The sequence below is a fragment of the Heloderma suspectum genome, chromosome 2, assembly GCF_057233095.1.
Source record: "Heloderma suspectum isolate Gila_16-S chromosome 2, 16-S_ref, whole genome shotgun sequence".
In the NCBI taxonomy this organism is placed as follows: Eukaryota; Metazoa; Chordata; class Lepidosauria; order Squamata; family Helodermatidae; genus Heloderma; species Heloderma suspectum.
The window spans coordinates 48506349-48524583 of record NC_139459.1 but is presented as its reverse complement, the minus strand read 5'-3'; the positions used below and the strand labels follow the sequence as shown (position 1 = coordinate 48524583).

The window sequence follows — 18235 nt, the reverse complement described above, 5'->3', positions numbered from 1 at the left end:
CAGATTCTGGAGTTGCCTGAGGCTTGGCAAGCACTTTTGGGCCCGTTGCCTATACTCTTACACGTCATGCTCTTTTTGTGTGTGTGACATGGCTCTTGCAAGTTATGCATTGACTAGGTCCCAGTGGAATGGTCTTCAAAAGTTAGGGCATAGAGTGATATAATGCAGGGGTGTCGAACCTCTTTCAGCCCGAGGGCCCTAGTTCAATTTTGGAGACGCTCTTGGGGGCCAGTAGTGGGCAGGGCTGAAGGCAAAAGGGGGTGGGACCAAAATACAAAAAAAAACCCAATCAGCATATTTTAGTTTAAACCTCTTACTACCAGCCTTCTTCTTAAGGTCCCATCTCCTATCAGAGGTTAGTTATTATGACAGCTATTTTCATTTTTGATGCTGCTGCTCAGAATAATTGAATACAAGTACAGCTGAACCATTCCCTCCAATTCTTCAACCATGATGTTTGTCTTCTTCCCATTGATCTTTTTCCTTCCACTTCCCCTTGCATAATAAGTTGGAGTATGGTTTATTTTTCACCCTGGATAATATGACCGAGGTACTGTAATTTTCTTCTCTTGATGGTATTTATTAGTTCTGTTTGTTTGCTTACTCCACATAGTACGTTCTCATTATTGTCAGTAGCTAAGCCTTAGAAACATTTCAACTTTTTAGAATGGAGAAAAAAACCACACAAAAGCCAGGAAACCATCAAACCATCAGCACTTGGGAGAAAGAGGGTGGGCCCAGGGGAAGGGGCTGGGCCATCTGGGAAACCCCAGAGAGACGGATCGGGACTCCAGGTAGGCCAGATTTGACTTGTGGGTCTGAGGTTCGACATCCTTGACCTAACATCAAGCTAGGCCCAACTCCAAATGTATATAATGGAGAACCTAGTATGTAAAACTGTCAAACTGAAATGTTAATGAGGCATGCTTACAAGGGACTAAGCCCCAGTGAACACAGTTGTACTTATTTCTGAGTAAACATGCATAGACCTGTGTCATTAATTACTGGCAGCCTCCTCCTTTGGGGCAAAGACTGGTGTTGCTGCACTTGAAGCGTGCCTTCTGCCCCTTGGTGAAGCAGAATGGGACATTGCCTTGTCTCTGTCCCTGCGTGTACTACAGCACTGAGATTACAAATACCTCTTGTGTATCCTGAGTCTGTATAGGGCAGAGAGTCATGTTCACTGTAGTGTAATGGGATAGGATACTCTGGAAGATTTGAGCCCCCTGAGAAAGAACTGCATGCAGAGTGTGCTTTTCCAGGAATGTCCAAGCATTAGTTGATGCGGCCGATAGGATTCTCTAGCAAAATCCTGTGGGTGTGGCCACTGGCTCCAAGATTTCAGGCTCTGCTGTGCTGGGTTCCATCTTGGTATCAGTGGGAGGGAATGAACTTCCCCTCCCTCACTGCTTTAACACATGGAAACCCTGGAAGAATTATGTTGTGGGCACCTGTTCTCAGTGTAAATCCACTGACATAAAAGGATTACAGAGATCACTCAATGAAGTCACAGAAATATGTGTGGCCTTGGACTGTCAATAGCAGGAATGTACTTGGATTACAGTGGCTAGCAGAGAGATTAATTGGAATGCAGCACTATGTAAGCAGCAACAGTTCGCACAGACTTTCACTTTTCTTATTTACAAATAAATGTATGTTATTAGAGCTCTTAAGGACAACTCAAGGCAAAATAATTTTAATCATTTATTATAAAAGAGCAGAATCAGTTAAAACTAAAAAGGGAAAAGAGAAACTATGCAAGTACTATTATAATAAAAGGGCAGGGGTGGTAGGCAGGTTGGTTTAGACTTGGGTCTCTTCACACCTGGCGTTTTATCCCACTACAAACTGGTCCTTTTGATTCCAATTCCTTTTTGGAATTTACACTGGCCCTGTATACAGGCTTCTCTCATAGCATGGCCCTCCACCCTATACCTTTTCATGGCTGGGTGGAGTTGAATGGAACAATCAGGACAGAAGGGGGCTGCTGTCCCCATGCCCCCTCCCCTCCCCTGACCATTGGTTCCTGTAACATGATCAATGGCTCCACCCATCCCTCCACTCCTCCACAGCAGGAGGGAAGTCGGAAGCCCTTCTAGTGGCCTGGATAGCGGGCTATGAGACCTGGTTCCCTCCTTCCTCTGACATTGTGATGACGGAATGAGAGCCTCTCTTCACACTTTGTTTTTTTAGCAGGATCATTATTTAATCACTGGTTTTCACAGGAGCTTTAAATGATGCCGCTGCTCTCCTGCTGCTATCTCACAACTTCCCCTCCCTCTTCCCATGTTATCTGAGAACGGGGAACACCCTTGCTTTTCTGTGCTTGCGACTGAAATCGCCATTTCCCCCTGTGTATTTCCCCTTTAGTGCTTTGTCCCACTTTGTGTGGGTGTGAGCTAGGGGTTGTTGCTGGGCAGTGTTGAATAACATTGTCATGACAACAAATCGGTAGGAGGGTGGGGGCAGGCCACTGACCATGCTTCCAGTGACCGGTTCTGCCTCTCTCCCATTCCACTATGGGCGCTTCAACTGTAAAGGGGTTACCATCCCAAATGCTTCTCCGAGATCCCCCTGAACACAGCAATGCTTACTTCTGAGTAAACTCATTGGCTGTAAGGCTTTTCTTTCCTGGGAGTAAGTGCCATTGACATCTGTGCGGCTTGCTTTTGAGTAGGAACGCATAGGAGTGCATTGTAAGTCTACTCAGAGTAGCAATCTTAAGGTCTCCCTTCCCCTTCAATGCATTTACTTTGAACCTCCTGTATGCCCCAGCCATGGTTTACGTACCAAGGAGACTTTTGCTTTGTGACCAGACCCCACAGCTCCAACTGCAGACAGCCCAGAAGTAGGTTTTGCGCGCCGACAACTGCATCCTCCTTCCTTGTGAATCTGACCATATCACCCTGCTCACTGCACTAATTGTATTGCCCCGGCTGTGGGCTCCTAGGTTTTGGAGGTGCCGAGATAATGATAAGCCAGATCCAGGTTTGCTTACAAGGAGACTTTATTGAGTACTTACAGTACACAGGCGTACCCAATGGTTGGATCAGACAGCTTCTCTGAACCAAGAGCCAAGGGGTAAAATGGGTCTTATACCATACATGTTAGCAGTGAGGCAGCATGACAGAAGCAAGTGTTAATTAGCGTTCATGTGCAACTTTTCCAGCATAGACTAACAGCCCCCCGTCAGAAGGGAAACAATCAGGCCCTGATAAGATAAACAGTACACAGCTTATTAGTATGGAATGTGCTGAGGTGGCAGTATTGACCCATCTCACAAGCTCAGAGGCCCCTTAGCAAGGAAATTGGGCTTAAGCAAAGAGCATTATGGATCTCTAAGTCTCTCTAAAACTACTGGTTCCTCAGGTTACTGGCCCGAGGCCTTACACCTCCCCTTCCCATTGCTTCACTGACTACTTCTTCTCCCTTTTGCTCACCAGATTGATAGGCTTTTTTCTTCCCAGGGTGGATGGGGGAATGTCCCTTCTCAGCCACGCAGGAGAAAGGCTTGACGGTCAGGATTTCAATAGGTATTAAAAGTGCTTTTTCTCCTCCCCTGAATAAATTCATCAGGCAGAGCTTGGAATGGTCATTTTTCATGGTTTCTTTTGTGTGTGTGGAGTTGTTTCAGAAAAGGCAGTAAAGCTGAGGTGGTTTTCCATAGTACTCCCTCCCACCTAGCCAGCCACTATCTCTTCTCCTAGCCCACTTTGCCGGGTCGTTGGGAAGCCAGAATAAGAGGGAAGAGCAACAACAGCACCGGGGGTGCTGTGTTCAGGGGGATCTCAGAGAAGCATTTAGGATGGTTAACCCCTTTACAGTTCAAGCGCCTGTAGTGGAATGGGAGAGAGGCAGAACCGGTCACTGGAAGTGTGGTCAGGGCATTATTACTCAGTATATGCATATTCAGTCTAGATCTGTCAACAAAGGTTTAACTGAATTACACTTAAAACAGGGAGGAATTCAAGTTTCGATTGAGGTTCCCTTAGTCATAAAAAAACAAGTTGTTCAGGATCCCACAAGATTTGAAAGACTGCCCAACTGAAGGTGTTCATGCTTTTTCATGGAATGGGGAAATGTAAGGAAATGGTTTGAGTGATAGCCACATGGGTTTGTAGCAAGCTTTCATTTTTTAAAAGGAACAGGCCTAGGGAAAGAAGATCCATGAAGACACAGGGGCTGCCTTTTTGGTCCTCAGCACTGCCAATTTAAATGCAGAATTGCATTCGGAGTGTAATAGGGAGGTATCCTCTATGATCAGTGCTGAAGGAGTTGTAAGAAGTCCCATCCCACTGCGGTCCAGGGAACCATAAAGTTTCAACACATGTTGCTATGCTCACCACTGCCCATGAGGACCACTTCCTTTTTAATTTTCAGGAATCCAAAACACCCATTATAGTGTGCATTCCTCAACAAGTCAATTCTGCACTTTGTGCATTGGGATAGTAGATGTACAGATAATTATAGAACCTGCTAACTTATTTCTGCTTCTCATCTGTGGCCTCAATTTTCTTGTCTACTTTTGGTAATTCACTGTTTGCTTTTTCAGCAAGGAAAAACTGCACTAACTGTAGCTTCCAGGAGCAATCACGCCTTGATTGTAGATATGATTATAAAAGCAGAGAGGTATTACATCTGGAAACAGGTGAGAAGCAACTCTAATTCATTCCCCCTTTTTCGGAGGCATATTTCTCCAGTGTATTAAACTCCTTTTGCAAATTATGGTTTCTTTCTAGGCTCTGGATTCCCAAAGCCTGAGGTGGGCCGCCTCGCAGAGCTGCTAGAAAATGCTAGGGAGGAAGCACCCCAGTTCTGTCTCTCTGTCAGGCCTTGCTGGCTGACCACAGCTGGTATATGCAACGGCTGCAATAAATCACTTGGCGATAAGTTGGGTAATAAACCTGCCCAAGGCCAGGAAAGGAGGGAGGATGCCCAGAGCTGGGGAGTTTACCAATTCAACAGAGACGAGTTGGTGAGGCAGAGAGAAATCTTTTATCAGTGCAAAGGCAATCACCGGGGATTCAAGAGTATAGGGTGGGGTCCAGGCTCAGGGTCTAAGGCGAGGCTGATGAGAACTGACTTACAGGTACAATGTTGTTCTCCAGCATTTTGCCTCTGCCTGCTTCCTGCTTTTAGCTACCATGTCCTGGAGCAGCTGCTGGCAATTAGTCCTCTGGCTTCTGGGAGCCTCTCAGTCTTAAATGGACAGAGGCTCACATCTGTTGTTCTCTCACCTGAAGCTGCTTTCACTCTGCTGGGGTCAGCAGGACTTCGCCCTCTGAATCCCACGGAGGGGCTGCAGCAGGGCATTGATCACTGACAGGTGGCGAGAGGTCTCGAGCTGCTTCTGTGCTGCTCCCTTCTCCCGGGTCTGGATCCTGCCATTCCCTTTGGTCCTCGGAGGAATCTGAGGGAGGCATAACACTCTCTCCTCCACTCCTCTGCTCAGCAGCTTTTGTTTCTTCTTTGGGGCCTCTGAGCATCACACATATGGGCTCTGCATCTGTGCAAAGCCTCAATTCAGGAAACTTCTATAGCTGAGGAGCTACGGTTGAGACCCCTAATACAGGAGACCCCGAGATTGGGATGAGTGGAGGAAAGATCCTTGCAACAGGCACCGATCCTTTCCACAGGAGAGAACGTCAGATTGGGCACCTCCTTGGTACTGAACCCAGCCATTGGCTATGGTTTCGAGACCTCCTGAAACACAGGAGACGTTCCTCAGTCCACCGCCAGTCACCAGAGAGCTGCACAGTCCACTAGCTCCTCAGATGCCTCCACCTCATCTGCCGTCCAGGGAACATTTGCTGGCCTTGGTCATGTTACCGTCTCCCATCTGGACACTGCAGCATCCATGGACCAGGCTACTGAGCAGACCGCTCCACCACTGCCTATAGAAAGGTTGCCCCTATATGACACAGAGGGCTATGAGGCCAATTCCACATCACTCTTGTTGTAACATCCTTCAGACACAGCAGGCAGGTCTCAGAACGCGATTTCACCTTCAGAAGATATCGGGCAGTTCTCTGACCAAACCATGAGGATAGCTCAGTCATCGCCACCCAATAGTAAAAGACAGAGGAAAGAAATGGTGGTTCAGCTATTAAATAATGGTGGCAAAATGATAACAGATGACAAGGAAAAGGCAGAAGTGCTCAATTCCTGCTTTGGCTCAGTCTTCTTCCGAAAGAGGGTCTATGAGCCCCCTAGCAAAGGCAAAGTATAGGCTGAAGAGGGAGGATTGCAGCTTGAGATCGATAGGCATATGGTCAAGGAACACCTAATTACTTTGAATGAGTTCAAATCTCCAGGGCCAGATGAACTGCACCCTAGAGTAATAAAGGAACTGGCAGAAGAACTCTCAGAACCACTGTCTATTCTCTTTGAGAAATGATGGAGGACGGGTGAAGTGCCAGATGACTGGAGGAGGGCAATGTTGTCCCTATCTTCAAAAAGGGTAAAAAGGAGGAACCTGGGAACTACAGACCAGTCAGTCTGATGTCAATCCCTGGGAAAATTCTGGAGCAGATGATAAAGCAATCCATCTATAAGCACCTTGAAAATAATGCAGTGATTACTCGAAGCCAACATGGATTTGTCGAGAACAAATCCTGCCAGACAAATCTGATCTCATTTTTTGCTCAGGTAACCTCCCTTGTGGACTGTGGGAATGCTGTGGACATAATATACCTCGACTTCAGCAAAGCTTTCGACAAAGTGCCCCATGATATCCTGATGAGCAAACTAGCTCAAAGTGGGTAGATGAAACAACGATCCGATGGATCCACAGTTGGCTACTGAATCGGACTCCAAGAGTGCTTATCAATGGGATCTTCTCAAACTTCCTGACCATCTGCTCCCATCAGTAGTACATGCCCTGGTCTCCACTCGTTTAGACTACTGTAATGCACTCTACGTGGGGTTACCCTTGAAGACGGTTCGGAAGCTGCAGCTGGTACAGAACGCAGCGGCTCGCCTGATTAAAGGCAGCCGCCGGTGAGATCACATCACTCCAGTGCTGAAAGAGTTACACTGGTTACCAGTTGTTTTCTGGGCCAAATTCAAGGTGTTGGTTTTGACCTTTAAAACCCTATATGGTTCCGGCCCAGCCTATCTTAAGGAACGCCTCCAGCAACACCAGACAGGCCGCTTAACAAGATCAGCCTCGGATGGCCTTCTCTCTGTCCCATCAGCCAGGACAGCTAGACTGGTGGGGACGAGGGAGAGGGCCTTTTCTGTGGTGGCCCCCACTCTGTGGAACTCCCTCCCTAGGGAACTCCGCCATGCCCTCTCTTTAATGAGCTTCCGCCGTGCATTAAAAACGTGGTTGTTCAGGCAGGCATTTGGGGTGGGTTAGGGTATTTTAGAAAACATTTTTATTGTAGAATTTTATTGTTTTAAACTGTTTCATTATACGCTGTACATCGCCCAGAGTGGCTGGGTGACCAGCCAGATGGGCGATTAATAAATTTAATAATAAAAAAATAAAATAAAAAAACTGGGGAGAGGTAACGAGCGGGGTACCGCAGGGCTCAGTCCTGGGCCCAGTGCTCTTCAACATTTTTATTAATGACTTGGGGGAGGAAGTCATTTTGTGCAGATGACACAAAATTGGGTGGGATAGCTGATACCTTGGAAGACAGAAACAAAATTCAAAGTGATCTTGATAGACTGGAGCGCTGGGCAGAAAACAACAGAATGACATTTAATAGGGATAAATAGGGTTCTGCATGGTTTCTCTGGTGTCTATTCTTCCTTTCCTCTCCCAAGGAGATTGGATTGCCTCTATTGACCTCAAGGATGCTTACTTTCACATTGCCATTGAGGAGTTGCACCAACACTATCTCTGCTTTGTCATCAGTACCAACACTTACAAGTTCCAAGTGCTACCCTTCAGCCTAGCCACCACCCCAAGAGTGTTCACCAAGTGCATGGTGGTGGTCTGTTCCCATCTTCGGATGCAAGGAGCCAAGGTGTACCCATACATAGATGATTGGTTGCTGGTGGCATCGACGAGGAATCGTCTCCTTTGGTCAATAAAGTTGACCTGCAATCTCCTACAATGCCTGGGATTTTGCCTCCATCTAGAGAACTCTCAATTACAGCCTACCCAAAGTCTTCAGTTTATTGGGGCGTTGCTGGACTCCCAGTCACGTCAGGTTGGGCCTTTCTCCCACAAGACTGATTGAAGGTGCTGACTTCACTGACGACAGAGATCAGTTTCCGCAGGTCCACCTCGGCATTCAAGATCTAGTGTCTATTGAGCCTGGTGGCCGCAACAATGTCTGTTGTTTATTACGTTCGCTTGCATATGAGGCCTCTCCAGGACTGGCTCATAAGCAATTTGGTACCAAGTGGGATGCCTCCCAGACCAGGTTGCGGTTTCCACAGAACATCAGGGACTTTCTGGGGTGGTGGATGATACCAGCCAACCTATCAGAGGGCATGCTGTTTCTTCAACCTTCTCCATCCCAAGTAGTAGCCACGGATGCACTGCTTTCAGGATGGGGAGCTCATTGCTCGGGCCTCACGGTCCATGGACAATGGTTGGCTGCAGAGATAAAACAACACATCAGTCTCCTGGAGCTCAAGGAAGTAGACAAAGCCCTCTGGGTATTCAAGTTGGACCTAGTGGGCAGACTGATCCAGGTCACATCGGACAACATGACGGTGGTCGCGTACTTAAACAAACAAGGAGGTACGAGATTGCTTCCACTCCTCACCTTGACACTCGGGAGTTTTCAGTGGTGTATGCCTCATCTGATCAAACTGGTCGCAATCCATGTTGCCGGAGTGGACAGCGTCCTGGCCAACCAACTCAGTCAGACCAGGCTAACTTCGCATGAGTGGGAGTTGGACACATCTGTTCTGAGGATGCTCTTTCAGTGCTGGGGCATGTTGGAGGTGGATTTCTTTGCCATATAGCACAGTGCTGTTTGCCAAGCCTTTTGCAACCGGGTAGGCCACTGTATGGGTCCATTGGGAGATGCTTTCATTCTCACATGGACAGGAGTGTTGTACTACCTTTTTCCTCTGTTCCCACTGATTACAAAAGTCCTGGCAAAGATTGGTACTGCCAGTACTGAGTGCATACTTGTAACCCCATGATGGGCTTGCCAGCCCTGGTTCTCCCCAGGCACTGCTCAGAATGGCACAGGGTTGATACCATCATCTCCTGTCACATCTGTCCCTCCTCACCAGAGAGAACAGCAGAATCCAGCATCCAGACCTAGTGACCCTTCACTTGACAGCATGGAAGATCGGGTGACAGAAACTGACCCAATCCCAGCATCAGTACAGAGGATCTTTGATGCCACATGTAAGCCTTCCATGCAATGGTCTTATACAAAGAAATGGACTGCTTTCTCCTCCTTTGCTGCTCTAGTGCTCCTTGCATCAAATCCTCCAGTTTATCCTGTCCCTATTTGAGAAAGGACTCAAACTACCTTTTTATTTCATTCATTCATTCATTCATTCACAATGTTTATATACTGCTCCATATCTAGAACAGATTTCAGAGTGGTAAACACAAAAGATAAAACAGTAAAATAATAAAAAATTAAAATACATTAAAAATATACTTGTAAATAAATAAACATTTTAAACAATATTTAAGAGTGTATCTGTCTGCTGTCCCTGTGTTTGACCCTCCTGTTGAGGGTTCTTAAAGTTTTTTGCATCTGACAGTGAAGAGATCAGGAATCTGGCACCACCTGTTCGCTCCACGATACCAAGCTGGAGCCTGTCAGTAGTGTTAAATGCACTACCTTTCAAGCCAAGTCCTTCGAGCCACTGGTGACCACAGATTTGTGCCTCCGTTCTTGGAAAGTGGCATTTTTGGTGGCACTTTTGCATGTTGTGCCAGTGAACTCTGTGTGCTCAGAGTTGACCAGCCTTATCTCACTTTTCATCAAGACAAGGTGATCCTGAAACCTGACCCCTCTTCCTTGCCTAAAGTCGTGCTGAACTTTCATTTGAACCAGGGCGTTATTCTATCAGCTTCCATTGCCTCCCCATCTACACCTCTGGATTCAAAATTGCATATGCTTGATGTGTGCCATGCTATGGCTTTCTACAAGTCGAGGACTGAGCAGTTCAGACTTTCACTTTGCCTCTTTGTCTGCTATGGTGGCAAACGTAAGGGCCAGCCTCTCTTGACTCAGCGCTTCACCTCCTGGGTCAAGACCATCAAGCTATCGTATCAGCTGGCTGGACTCTGCCCCAGTCCAAGCTCATTCTTCTCGAGTGCTAGCGACATCGCATTTGACAGAGGGGTTGCCATCCCTGAACTGTGCTGCGCTGCAACCTAGTCAACACTGTCTACCTTTGTTAGACATTACAGACTGGATGTTTGAGCTAGAGCGGACTGTTCTTTTGGTCATGCTGGCCTTTCCTCTGTTGTGTGATAGGAGACCAACCCACCACCTTGTAAGTTAGGTTGCTACTTGCCCATGTGTGTGATGGACAGAGACCATGAAGAAGAAAGACAGGTTGCTACCTGAAACTGTAGTTCTTCGAGTGGTCATTTGTGCATTCACACAACCCACCCGCCGTCCCCTCTTTGGTGTCATACTCAAGTTTGATGTTGGGTACTGAAGGTATTTCTTCTTGGTTGCAAGGCTACAATGTTGGTCTCAAGGAACTGAGGCAATAAGCTGGAACCCGTTAGGGACATGAGCACTGGAACAGTGGGGGAAGGGTTCCTACCAAAACTCCTCAGCTATACAAGTTTCCTAAATTGAGGCTCTGTGTAAGCGCAGAGCCCATATGTGTGAATGCACAGATGACCACTTGAAGAACTACAGTTACAGGTAGGAACCTGTCTTTATGCCTTTTGGTATCGATAGGATATTGAGCAAGAGGCTGAACTCTTTTTGAACCTCCTCAGTATCCTCTGTGCTTCCCTGTTTCCATCCTTAGCTGCTCATATTGGGAATTGATGGAACAAATCACTGTTTTGCAGGGGGGTTTGGCTTCCCAAATGTTCTTTGGGAAGCAATCCTATGCATGATTACTTGGAAGAAAGTCTCACTGTGTTCAGTAGGGTGTATTTGTTTGACTGTATGTTTAGGATTGCAGCCTTAGAGACATTAAACATGTTATGCTTTCCCTTTTCCATCAGTCTGCCCCCCACTAGGGCTAGGTTAAGTAATCCCCCCCCGAATAATCCCCCCCAATCAAAATCCCCCCAATCAATTTTTTCCTAGGGCAGCACTATGCATACCCAAGTACCTTTCTTACCCATGGTGCATTATGCTACAATCCAGGCAAACAGATTGTCTCAAATGTTCATTATGGTGAATACATGCTCATATTTTGCTGATGTCACGCAACATGCATTTAAGAACACAAGAAGAGGTGTTCTGGATCAGACCAAAGACCAGTGTAGTCCAGCATTCTATTCCCACAGTGGCCAACCAGATGCCTATGGGGAGCCCAGAAGTAGGACATGAGTGCAATAGCATCCTCCCACTTGTGTTCCAGCATAGCACTGAAAGACATTTAAAGTGTTTGCACCAGTAGTATTGATAATTTGACTGCAGTGAACGTGGTGCGGTCTAGGCGGTGCCAGGGCCACCTGCTGGCCACCGAGGTGCTCAAATGAATTGGTCCCAAGTTGCAAATTTCTGTGTGTTTTACTGTGTGTGGACACACCTCAGTCTGTTTTGTGCCCTGAGCCTCGCTGCATGCTGTGGGTGATATCCTTCTCACTGCCTCCATGGAGTCAGGAGAGCGCAATTCATGTAATCTGCAGCAAGCTCAGAGGTCCTGCAGGAAGGACCACATGGCTCTTCAAAACTTCAGCTGCCGTGATGTCACATGACCATGGATGCACTGTGCATGCAAATACTCTGTGTAGAGGCTGCGGAACAGTGGTTGGAAGTAGAATGAGTGGCAAAATTTTAAGCAAAGTTCCAACTTGGATTCATACAAATCCTAAAAAATCAGGACACTATTTCTTGGCCTAAATAGTATATACTATTTGCTGCTTTTTACAGACCTAATGTGGTACAGTGACTAGAGTGCTGAATTGGGATGCTGGAAACCCATTCAGCCATGTTGCTGGATGGCCTTGGGTAAGGCACTGTCTCTCAGACTAACCTACCTCACAGCGTTGTTGTGAGGATAAAACATAAGCTAACCTGAGCTTTGTGGAGGAAAGACAGGATACAAAGAAATACAACAAATAAGTAATATATATGGTCTTAAGCAAGGGAGAGGTTTGGAAACCCCCCACTTTTGCTGCAGAGACAAAAAGCTTTCTCTTCTGGAGATGAAACACCTGGAGCTCTTCTAGCTTCTTATTCCGCTGAATAAAACGGAGGATGGAGGAAAGGGCAGGAAGAGAACATGAAGTACAGATTCATCTTAGTTTGGAGTTATCTGGCTTTTGTAATGTTGTGTCACAATGTTAATTACATCCATAGTTAAGTGCATGTCTTCACAGTTGTCTTCCATATGGGGAAAAGAGGCTCAGACATAAGAATGAGAAGTCTGTGTTCTGTACCAGAGAGAATGGAGCGGCTGCTTTGGAGTCTGGATATTGTCATCTGGATATTTATCTGCAGATGTTTATAATAGAAATGGGCAAAGGAGGGCAATGAACTGCTGCTGAACCAAGGGAAGTGGAGCAGTCTAGATTTTTGAGTAAATCCCTAATGGACACTGCTGTAACATCCAGATATCACGGGCAATGTGGGATTGTGCGTTCTTCATCCCAGCCAAATGAGCAGAGTTCCCCTGCCTCCCCAGGATTCTCTGTCACATTAAAATTCCTTTCTTTATGGATGCAAAAGATGAGAGAACCTTGTGCAAATAACCAGCAAATAAAATGAAATATGACTGCTTTGGGAAGTTTAGTATGATGTATGTGTTATATCTGTTTTTCCTATCCAAAGTTTTATTCAGTCATTTACCACAGAGGTGGGAAGACTTTATGCTTTTCAGGTTTACTTCGTTTTTACTAGAAACTTTTAAGTTCCACTAACCAGAGCCAGGTGCAATAGGCATACCTAATTAAAGAATGTGATTCTTCTTTAAAGAATTAGAGAGCCAGTGTGGTGTTGGACTGGGAAGACCTGGGTTCAAATCCCCACTTGGCCATGAAGCTCACTTGGTGAATTTGGGCCAGTCACTGATTCTCAGCCTAACCTACCTCACAGGGTTGTTGTGAGGATAAAATTGGGAGGAGAATCATATATGCCACCTTGGGCTCCTTGGAGGAAAGGTAGAATATAAATGTAACAAACAAACAAATAAATAAATAATAACAAGATGCAGAATTAACAGAGAAGAATGACAGAATGGGGTGCTTCTGAGCCTAGGAATTTGTTTTCTATACCAGAACTGAACTGAGCTTCACAGTGTTTCACACAAAATCAATTCTTGGTTATCCCAAGCTCTCTTTAGGTGAGAAAAAGTCATTTTGTCGTTGCTCTTGTTAAACAGTTGAGAGTCAGATCCACTGCAAATTATCCAGAGATCTGTGCTTCCCTTGCATTCAGCCTTCAGCCTTCAAAGTGAATGCAGATTCCCTCGTCCATTCTTTGGGCTATGTGTTTTAAAAAACACCTTGAATATTATTTGATGAAGTGTTTTAAAATAAAGTTTTAACCTTTTTTGACAGAGTTTTTGATGTTGCTCTTGAATAACTGCTCTTAAAAGTGTTATTTTAAGATCGTAAGCTAATGTGAAAACTGTTGCTATTTCAGTATTAGAAGTCATAACACTTACAACTGTAGATCTGTGCCATATAATGACTGCATTGGGAAATCAGTTTGCAGGATTGAGTGCAATGACTGCTGTGCAAACACAATATCATTACAATTTTGTGATAATGTACCAGAAATATTGGCTTGGATCCTAAGATAAGCTAACTCAAGGAAGTTCACAAAAGGAAGGTTTCCTATCCCCTCCGCCTCCATGAAGCCGTTCCCAAAAAGCTTCTCTGGAGGCCTGAGGGAAGGAGTTCTTGAACAATAGGATGCAGGGGCAGAGGGCTGCTGGAGAGAGATGGAGATGGAAAACATTCCTTCTGTGAACTTAACATATCTCAGGATCCAAGCGTGATTTGGGATAATTTCCCCCTCCTTTAGCAATTGCCCAAGCCCCATCCTACATTGTTCAAGAGGGCCATAGGAGGGAAGCTTTTTTATCATCTGGAAAAATTTATAATTTGAAGAATGACAGAGTTAAATCTCTGCAGATTACCTAGTGATTTTTTACTTTCCAGGAGCATTGCCAAAATGGTGGTGATCGACCAAGTGATATCCTATCTTTTAAACAAGATCACAGTGTTCAGACCAAACAGATCCGGTCCTCCCTTTGGAATCTGGCTTATAATCAGTTAAAAATGGGGGAGTGGACAAAACTGGCACAATTCTGGAATTTTACAGATGAGCAGATCAAAGCTATTGAAGAACAATGGACAGGTAAATATACTGGATTTAAAAAATGGCAGTGTCCTCATTCCCGCAGCTAGGGTTTTTTTTTTAATTATGGAGCAATTAACCTTTCTGCTGTGCTGTATGAGAGGTCTGGAACATGTGACCCTCCAGATGTTGTTGGACTGCAATGCCTATCAGCCCTAGACAGCATAGCCAATACTGAGGGATGATGGAAATTACAGTCCAATAACATCTGGAGGGCCACACATTTGCCATTGTATGCATGCTTTTTTAAAAAGAAGACACTTCAAGATGAAATAATTACGGCATGTCTTGCCAATTTTGAGTAGTTGTTCCTAAGCTAGCATAGAAAATTTAACAGTTTATATTTTATTATGTATAGGACAAAGTGTACTTTTTCACTGTTACACTATGATCAATATGTTCTTTTGGCAGAGAATGTCTTAAAATGCAATCAATAAATACCCTCTTTCCAATTTTAATATGATGAGCCTATAGCTTTTACAGTTGTGAAGTTTGAAGTTTGTTTCAACTAGAGCACTTTCCAGACTGTCCATCTCAGTGCTTACTCAGGTGCTTACTGTCTCACAGACCAATGTGTGCATTCTCGTATCTCAACATGGAGAGCCAGTGTGGTGTAGTGGCGAGAGTGTTGGACTGGGAGCCGGGAGATCCGGGTTCTAGTCCCCACTCAGCCATGGAGGCTCACTGGGTGACTTTGGGCCAATCACAGACTCTCAGCCCAACCCACCTCACAGGGTTGTTGTGAAAATGGAGAGGAGGAGGCTAATGTAAGCTGCCTTGGGTTCCTTGCAAGAGGAAAAAAAGGCGGGATATAAATGCAATAAATAACAACAACATTTGAGCAGGGGGCGGGGGGATAATAGATTTTGGGTTCACCTCCTGACTCCCATCACAGTCTCACTCACAGTCATCAGTACACCATACACACTATATATTAACACTATTACTGGATTGAGCTCTTTCATATTTTGTATCTGATCAGCCTAGCATGGTCAAGGTCACCTATATGACAGTTTATCTACTTTTTAACACCCTTTTATCATTGGCATTCTATCTGGTTAAAGCACAGTAGAAGGATAGAGGGCTGAGAAATCACCATGTTCCCGATGCAGTGATTAGCAACTATGCTTCTTGAACCCCCACTTATTAAACAAGGAGTAGGATCTCTGTTCTGTTACACTCAGTGTATAGGAAATGCTGTTCTTTTATCATTTTTAAAATCTGAACTGCAAGTTCAAAAGGGATGATTCCTCTCCTAGTCTGAGCACCTGAACTCTGCAACCTCTGGCTGCAGAGGTTGGAGAAACAAAAAGACATACAAGCTACATTAGCTCTCATCACTGAGTAATGTCTAAAGTGTAACCACCAAGGATAGGTTAACCACCGCCCCATTAATTTAGCACCTATCCTCATAAATGTCCCATAGCAACCTGCCTGTGCATTAAGATAATCGGATGAGGCCCTTCTCCAAGTGTCTTTGGTGGAAGAAATGTGTTAAGAAGGTAAAAAGGAGAGGGCCTTTTCAGTGGTGGTGACCCAGTTCTGGAATGCCCTCCCAAAGGAGATTCAACTAGCACCAATATTGTATTCTGTTAGGCATCAGGTTAAAATGTTCTTATTGCCTGGGCATTTTAGAGAGCAATCCTATGACCCCTAAACGGAGTCAGCGGGGGGCACAGGATACATTAGTTACCTGGATCTGAGGTCGGGGACAGCGCTTTGACCTCGGATCCAGGAGTCTGCGCTCCCTGCCCCCTTGTGTAACAGAGAGAGCAGCGCTGGCTCCTTGGAGGGAAAGTAAAGGGGGCGTTCCTGTGGGTGGGGAGGAGACTGGGGAATCAGGGATAGGAGCTATGCCCAGCCTCCTTCCAGTCCAGGTGCCTCAATGAGGCAGGCAAAAACACCTGTCCAGCTAAAATACAGAGCAGGAGGCAAAAATTGCCTCTACCGCTCCTCCTGCTCTGCACTGGATGGTTGTAAGCCTCCAAGTTCAGAGGCTCACAGCCATCCCCATAGGATTGTGCCCTTAATTTTGTATGGCCTTTAGCTAGTGGTTGAGTTGTTTTATCCCTTTCTGTTTTATGGCTCAATGTTCATTACATTTTATTATATTTTATCTTTGTACAGTATTGTAGAACCCATTTTTCTGAGTAAAGGGCAGTCTAGAGCATTTTAAAATAAGTAAGGGTACTTACCTAGGACTCAGGTACTTACCTAGGAGGGAGATGTTAATTTTGAAAGGGTTCCCTTATTTGTTACAAGATGCAGCTCCTTCTAGGCTGGAAGCAATTATGTATAAGGATTCTCACTCAGGGCAAAACTGGATGTTAAATGGACGATGCAAGCACAAATCACCTGACATTGTTTTTAATGAAAAACAGAGCAGAATAGTGGTAAGGTGAGGGGCTGCTTAATTCTTTCTATTCCTGTTGCTTTTCTCAAAATCTCACAGGCCAAAGCTGCTTTCCCACCAGTGGGGGAGAAGATATAGGAACCCCATAACTTTCCCCATACACAAAGAAAAACAGTTTAGGGATGAAAATTTTGAGCAAATGCTGGAAGAAAGGCTTAAGCAGCACACACACCCTTGCCATTCCTCCCATGACAGCCTCCTGCCACATGTTTTCCATTAAAAAATGAAGTGCCAGGGTTCTGTCTATGCATCTGCCATGTAACATCTGCCTTGGTCTTCCTGCCCAGTACTTACTTGGAAGGTGCTCCTGAACAGGCATAGCAGTACATTCATCAGTTCATCCCCTCATATTCCCACTAAGAATTGGGAGTTTGAAGCAAAGGATAATGGCCCTGTTGTCCCCCCACACTTTGTACCCCAACACTGCTCAGAAGTGGAAGTGGAAGATGCAGAGGGGCTTGGAGCAGGAACCTGCTTCAGCAAAACATTCCTGAACCAAGCTACTTTACAGCCATATTAATTGTCAGCTCTGTGGAAAACGTGATGCAAAAGCATTTTTCTTTTTAAACAGTATGCTAACATTTCATATGTTTTGACTAGGGAAAAAGAGCTACAAGGAACATGGGCACAGAATGCTTCTTATTTGGTTACATGGTGTCCTAATGGCTGGCCAGAATCCAATTAAACATTTATATGAAGATCTGGTGAAAGGGGGATTCCAACACTCAGCTGGTGAGCAATTATTTTAAGCATCACGATTAGATGCTCTTAACAGAATATACTGATGAGGTCGACAGGGTGAGACTCTAGACTTCAGAGAGGGCAAGGGCCTTTCCACATGATTAAAAGACCAGATCGTATTTCTAGCCAGTTGCTCAGGTTATTGCCATCCCAGCAGCTTAGTCCACTACTGTGTCCTTGGGCTTTTGTAGATGAGGCATTTATCGTCCGCTTGTAATTTGCTACTCATGGTTGTTTATGGGTTCTTCAGACAACGTCATGACCCTCCGTTTTCACTTCTGTGTCTAAAGAGGACTTTTGGCAAGTTCTTTTTAGAGCAGGGAAAGTGTGGTATTTAATTGTAAAAGCAAAATAAAACACCTTTACTTGTGTATTTGCACTATTCTGCTATACCACAGTACCACCTGGAGGTTATGTAGCAGAAAACAGGAAAAGAAATGCTCCTTGTGTAGTGCTTGGATCTCAATTCTGCAACGAAACCGAAAGTAGATACAGCCAATTAACAGCCTCATGTAGAAAAGCTCTTCATATCATGGATAATAAGTTGCTTCCTGTTGGGTGAAGGGAGCAAGGTGTATTGCATTTGCTAGGTGTACCCCCCCCCCCTGGTGTGATATAGTGCTGGTGAGGAAGAAGAAAAGCATGA

At 45.3% G+C, this 18235-nt stretch overlaps 1 protein-coding gene across 4 annotated transcripts in view; it reads left to right on the top strand.

Moving 5' to 3' along the window:
* The window catches only part of ANKDD1B (ankyrin repeat and death domain containing 1B), a 52353-nt gene that overhangs the window by 30099 nt on the left and 4019 nt on the right, over positions 1-18235 (top strand). For all 4 annotated transcript variants that reach the window (XM_084833458.1, XM_084833455.1, XM_084833456.1 and 1 more), the window contains 3 exons: positions 4553-4648; positions 14237-14435; positions 17449-17580. In XM_084833458.1, the coding sequence (XP_084689584.1) occupies positions 4553-4648; positions 14237-14435; positions 17449-17580 (427 nt within the window). The remainder of the gene's footprint in view (positions 1-4552; positions 4649-14236; positions 14436-17448; positions 17581-18235) is intronic.